The 6,690-nt window shown below is 34.9% G+C and overlaps 1 protein-coding gene across 1 annotated transcript; it reads left to right on the plus strand.

Annotated features, from left to right (window-relative positions):
* The first annotated feature begins 4,492 nt into the window (after window positions 1-4,492).
* On the plus strand, window positions 4,493-5,767 carry LOC104095910 (F-box protein At5g07610-like). Its single transcript, XM_009602154.1, has one exon. The coding sequence runs from the start codon at window positions 4,493-4,495 to the stop codon at window positions 5,765-5,767; it is 1,275 nt and encodes a 424-aa protein (XP_009600449.1).
* The last annotated feature ends 923 nt before the right edge of the window (window positions 5,768-6,690 follow it).

Consider the following 6,690-nt stretch of genomic DNA (forward strand, 5'->3'; position numbering starts at 1 on the left):
CAAACATCTTGTACTATAACTTGAACATTGAGCTTTATTGTCGTCACTTTGATATTTTCCTCAACAGGAATTCAATACGATCGAGAATCTGTACTCTCACTTCAGGAACAAACGCACGATATAGAGTATGAAAAAAATAAAACTCCCTAGATATCATTGTAGCCTCCCCGATATAAGTGTGGCCGGCAACATACCGATAAGAGGGACTCTACTTGACACGACTCCATAGACTTCCTAAGACTCGACTTAGAACCTAGTACTCTGATACCAAGTTCGTCACGACCCAAAACCACGTGACCGGCACCAGCCACACTACCCGACCCGAGCGAACCAAATCATATGCATGAAAACCAATTTAACTGCGAAAGCTCCTTGAAACTCATATACATTTTCAAGTTAAATGATAAAATATTTTCCAATTCAAAATCACACATGACATTTTTCATGATAATAACAATGAGACTAAATAAAATAAATATACTTTCATGTATGTCGTGTAACACCGTTACTACAACCTTTCACAACTATCTATGGAGCCTCTATTCCAAAGAATAGAACCAAGGTTGGAGCAATTCCAACAAAATAAAATAAGAAAGAACATGATAGCTATCACGAAATAAAAATGGTGCTTCATAATACCTCGAAAAGAGAGTTATCCTAGCCTGACCACATGCCACGTATTATACATCATTCAGAAATATGTAAAGTAAGCAGGGCCCTGGAGGGGGTCCCCTAAAGGCTGAGTACACCACCGCAGTACTCAATAAGTGTCATAGACTCTCTCTAACTTAAGTTCTTGGGACAAATTTTATAAAAATAATGCATCAATATTTGATATAAAACGATAAGAAATCTTATCAATTCACGACCCTTGTTATTTTAAATAACAAAAAAGTGAAATATAACCCACAATATAAACTTTTAAAACATTTATGCCAATCCAAGATTTTGGATATATCGTACAAAATCATTCTATATGCTTTAAGTCATCGAAATCATTTTCGGCTCCTTAGGCCTAAACATAAGAAAATCATCCTTACCTTTCACTGGCAGTACTATACCATCACCGACATAAGAAGGTCAACTAGGTTATGTACCTAGCGCCAAGTATCATATACCCTACTTGCTCAGGTCGTCTCATCGTAGTGTCGTACGAATCGACTCAGCCATGCTAATAATAGCATAAAATAGTACTCTCTCAAGGAGAGCACTCTATCGTAGCCTATACCACAAAGTGGCCATCTACGCCTATACCGGCACGTGTAGTTTCATGACAACGAACACGATATATCCGAAGCCAATCTCGGTGAACACAAGTAACTCCCAAAATATTTGATACTTCAAAAATAGATTCATAGCATAGTAGCCTCAAATGATCAATTTTTATCAAATCATAGCATTTATAGAAAATCAAAATCCTTTGAACAAAATTTAAATAAATAACCTTTTACATGCTAAAGCCTTTAGCAATTTAACATCAATCTTTAAAAGATACCACAAGTGCCATTCTGTTCGTCAATTTTTAAAAGAAATACTTTCCACGAAAACTTATCTTTAGCACTCAAATATGTATACTCTTGTAAATACGTAAGTTTTGATAAAAACTTATAACATTTACCTTGAGTGTCATTTTGCCAATAAGATTTAAAATAAAATTTTATAAAACAGTATGACACTACATATGCAACATAATATTTTAATACATGGAGACATCTGTACTTGTTTGTCCCCACAAACACGAAAGCACATTTGCAAACAACTTAAGTATTAACTCGAAACATGCTTTTAGAGAAAGTCCCTCAAGAATAGTAAGTTTTAATCAACTTACCTCGCTTTCGCTTTATTAACATTCACAAACTTTCAATCCTCCTCCATCATTCCAATGTTGATTAAAATGCTCGACATCACCAACAAGTCGATATTTACAATTAGATATCCTAATTACATCAGAATATGACCTAAGATATTGATCAACATCCATATATGGCTCACAAGTTGGCTACAAGCCTCCAACAACTCAATTCGCCAAATAGTTTTACATGCTAGACCACTCAACTTCATTCTTAAGTTTTAATACCCATTCAAAGTTATTAATGATATTACATCAATTGTCCATGGCCACCAAGTTATTATTCATCGTCTTCCATAATCAACACTTGCAAAATATACAATTGAGGTGATTACTTAGTTGATCACTTCTATCTTTTGCTAACAAATAATTTCATAGGTTCATTGTATTCATAAATTTTATCGTCAAGATTACCATTCATCTTCTCCCTTATTTTCTCAAAAATATTATTCATACCATGAACTAGAGTTTTATAATCCAATCTTTCTACCATTAAAACTTGTAACAAATGCTTCAAATACTTCTAACTACTCATAATAAATGAGTTTGAAGCATTGGAATTACCTCTAGTAGATCAGTCTTGAAAAATCACAACTTTGGTGATTTTTGTGTTCTTGAGGATTCGATGAAAAAATCTAGTATTTGGATGTAGGAATGATGTTATAACTCATGTATATTGAGTAATAATCAACACAAAACATCATTAATAACTTATCTTGGTTGATTGGACTTGATTTGAGCTCAAAATCTCCCCTTCACTTCAAGAACCCTAACCCCCAAATACACAAAATACCCTCTTTCCCCGATTTTGTATTTATAAGCCTAGAATTCTGGGTTTCGGATGCGGCCATGGATGCTTCGCATCCCCACTTCACTCCTCTTTGAAGTTTGGATGCGAACTTAGATGCTATGGTAGCAGTTCACTGCCAGCCTCTCTTTCAGACGAGGCCTCGGATGCTTCGCATCCGCAGGCTCCTCCGCAAGCCTTTGGTAATTTGGTCATAACTTCTTGTAAGAATGTTCAAATGACAAACGGTTTGAAGCGTTAGAAACTAGACTTGAAGATATTTCATTTGTTAGGGTTTACATCACATAACCATTTATATATATATTGATATACTCGTCCAAAGTTTATTCTTATGCGTACTCATTTGGGACTTTAGTCTATCATGTAATTTCCAACTTGACTTAGACTTAGGGCTCTCCTTAGACCCCACATCACTTATAATATATCTCGTACACTTATTATCATATTGAATTGATATCCATTATATTAATAGTCCTTGTCTGCACACAAAATAATATAATTAGTGCACATCAAATTTCTTAATAGCGCTTAAGTATTTTGAAATTTTTCAGGGTGCTACAACCTTGTTCAGAAGAACATTCGATGGTCCACTTGCAATATGTATAGGGCCGAGGGATACTGAGTACGTTCTGAAGAAAGTTTCTGACGACCTCGAAGAAAAGCTTCGCCAACTCATCCGACAAGGATCCGTGATTCTCGCCATTAACCAATTATTATGGCAGAAATCACGGAATTAAGTCAAAAAAGGAGCCAACGATCTACATAATTTCTTATAAAATAATGTCTTAAAAGCTTAATCTCCCTAAATATATAGAGGGAACTGAGTAGCTCACACAGGACATTGTAACATACTTGAAAGAACAACATACTATTTTTTCCAGCTTTGTTCATATTATTCTGGCTTCAATAATATCACATCTAAATTTGAAGGAAGTTAATCTTGCGAGACTTAAGTTGTTCAATCTACATGGTTTGCATTTATTTTTCTATTTATTTTTCCATATTAAGTCTGATTTCTCACTTGTATCAAACTAGATCACATATCCTTATAATCGCGTATAAATTCAACTGTTATCCGATTTTGGGATAAATAATTATTGCTTAGGGTTTCTTCTTTTTCTTTTTCCTAATTGCAAAATGAGTTCGTTAGATTTATTATTGTTTTAACAAATTGATGATTGTGGTTTGTTCTTGATAATATTTGGAGGGTATGTTTCAAATTTGAGCTCATTTGGAGTAGATTTAGGTATTATATCGTATATTGAATTGTTAAAATTTGAAGACCAAATTTCTGTTTCTGGGCAATTTGTATTTGAGGCCTATTTGGCCTTAAGTGCATCTGAAGTGTAATTTTTCACTTCAGACTTATTGGCCTTAAGTGAATGAAACCATTGATTATATTTCAGACCTATTTGGCCTTAAATACATTTGATGTGTAATTTTTTTATTTCAGACTAATTTTTTTTAAACTTCAAACCCGATAAGTCTGAAGTTAATTATAAAATGGATAAGCTTACAATTTTTTTTTTTACAAAATAGGTATAAATTGAATTGTGATCCCAAGAGTATAGATGCAAAACCCATTTACTTACGTTCACAAATAAAGTTGGGCCATGTGATTATTAACTCTATCCAATAGTAAACTTAATAATCCTATGGTCACAAATAAAGTTGCCCCATGTGATTATTAACTCTATCTAAAAGTCTTCCCCCCCCCCCCTCTCTGTGTCAAGTTGTGGGGACAAAGACCTCAGACTTTTGGTCACTTGGTCTTAATATAGAGTGTCTAAATTTCACTCCAATTCATTGAGTTTCCAGAAGAAAAAAATCCGACCATGGTCTCCGGCGACTGTACATCGTACGGCGGTGCTAGTGCTCCGATCAAACTGACCCTTACCCACTCTCGGAGTTACCACAAACATCTAAAGCAGCATTTGCCGATTTCCTCCGAAATCTCGCCTTCGTCGGAGCAAATCGCCGGCAGTGAAGATCTGTTAACTGAAATATTCCTAAGCTTACCCCCAAAATCTCTACTTCGTTTCCAATGCGTCTCGAAACACTGGCTTTCCCTTATTTCCAGTTCCTATTTCCGCGGCCTCCACACCCGTAGGAACTCTACCTCCTCTGCTTCCACCGTCGGTGTTTTCTTGTGCCGACACCCGAACTACGATTTCCTTAGTCTTCACGAAGAACGCCTGTCTACAATGGGTCGGATTTACGACCGTTTATCCGATGCACGTGATGGCAAAGTTCTGAGTAATATCAGCTCTTGTAATGGACTTTTATGCCTCGGTTTTAAATCAGAAGATGCAAAAACCGAGTTTTACGTTTATAATCTTACTACAGGTCATCATAGGTTTATCCCAGTGCCAGACGGAATGGTAGTGAAAAGCATGAACTTGGCATTTGACCCCAAAAGATCTGGGGATTGCGATGTTGTTTGTGTTTGGTTGTCTCTATCTGAAAATCGACTTCGTTTTTCAGTGTATTCATCAATTTCTGGGATTTGGAGGCATTCAACTGAGTACTGTAATAATAATATGGAATTATGTTGCTACCGTGGAGTTTTCTGGAAAGGGGCTATACACTGGTTTAGTCAAACAGGACCTTTTTTGTGTTTTCAAATTGATAGCTGTAAATTTAAATCAATGCCTAGTACTCAAATTCCAGAAGGTCAGTGGTACAGGAATATTGAGTATTTTGGGGAATCGGGTGGGCATTTGCATCTTATTGAAATTCATAAGCCTCAAGATATTGAGTTTGATATTTTGGAGTTGAAAAGTGATTATTCTCAGTGGTATGTGAAGTATCGTGTTAACTTGGAATTTTTGACCAGTTTGTATCCAGCTATGGTGAATCAAGAAATGTATCCTCCTGAAGATTATAACTTTCCGTATGCATTTACTGTGCTCTGTTTTCTAACAGATGAGGAAAATAGGGCAAGGCTGTTGATTTCAATTCCTGGGAAAATTGTTTTGTATGATATGCAGACTGGGATAGTCAAAGAACTAGCTGATATAAAGCCTGATTCTTTCAGACTTTTTATTGGTGGTGCACGGTATGATTGCTTTGATGCCTATACACATGTTGAGTCACTGGCTTTTGTTTGAGTTTCTTGAATCATAATGTTGTATTCTGAATTACCCTTTACGCTTAGTTTTGTATGTTACAAAATCTGATTTTCCATTGTGTTTGAGAATGAAAAGCTTTGTGCTAGCTGCCCTGTAAGTAGTCAGACATGTGGTCTAATTAATTGTAAAAACAACTCACATCTCTAGTTTCTTTCTGTAAAGAATTTCACGTGGTGAAAAGTCAGAAGTGAAAGTGACACACCGAGCCGTGTAGCCACAATTCTTTTTTCTTTTCTAGAAGTGTAGCAACTAGCAACGTCTCAAACGGACCATTCGTGGATATAATCTAGAAATATAGGGGCATAAACAGTCATAAATGTTTGTCCTATTGTGCACATGCAACACACATTTAATTCTGTAGTTACTTGCACCAGCTGTTAACCACTTCCTGAATGGACCGGTCTTCTAGATTCTAGGTTAATGTAAATGTACAAATACACAAAAAATAAAGATTTTTTTTTCACTTTTAGCCCGCCTAATAAATTATTTATATTTGATAGACGAAAAAATATATAAAATTTGTATAATTTTTATATATAACATACAAAAAATTTATATATACAAAAAATATTTATTTTTTGCTATTATTTTGAGAGCGACTATACAATATTATTTTTGGAAAAAATAATACTTAGAGAGTATTTGTATTGGCTTTTAAGCTGATCAAATAAGTTTTTAAGCTCTTTTAGCTTTTTTCAATGAGTGTGTTTTGATTGGCTTATTTTAAGTGCTTATTAGCTTTTAAACATTTTTCTAGTTTGTGTGGTGACTTTTAGCTTTTAGCTTAAAAGCTACTTTTTAAAAGTCAATCCAAACACCCTCAATGTTTGACAAAGTTCAACAAAGCTTAAAATAAGTTAAAAGCGGCTTAAAACAAACCAAAAGAAATACGTTAGCAACCC

This window comes from Nicotiana tomentosiformis, chromosome 3, assembly GCF_000390325.3.
Source record: "Nicotiana tomentosiformis chromosome 3, ASM39032v3, whole genome shotgun sequence".
Classification (NCBI taxonomy): Eukaryota; Viridiplantae; Streptophyta; class Magnoliopsida; order Solanales; family Solanaceae; genus Nicotiana; species Nicotiana tomentosiformis.

Excerpts from the sequence above, each read along its gene's own strand:
- LOC104095910 (XM_009602154.1), top strand. The coding sequence starts at position 4,493 with ATGGTCTCCGGCGACTGTACATCGTACGGCGGTGCTAGTGCTCCGATC.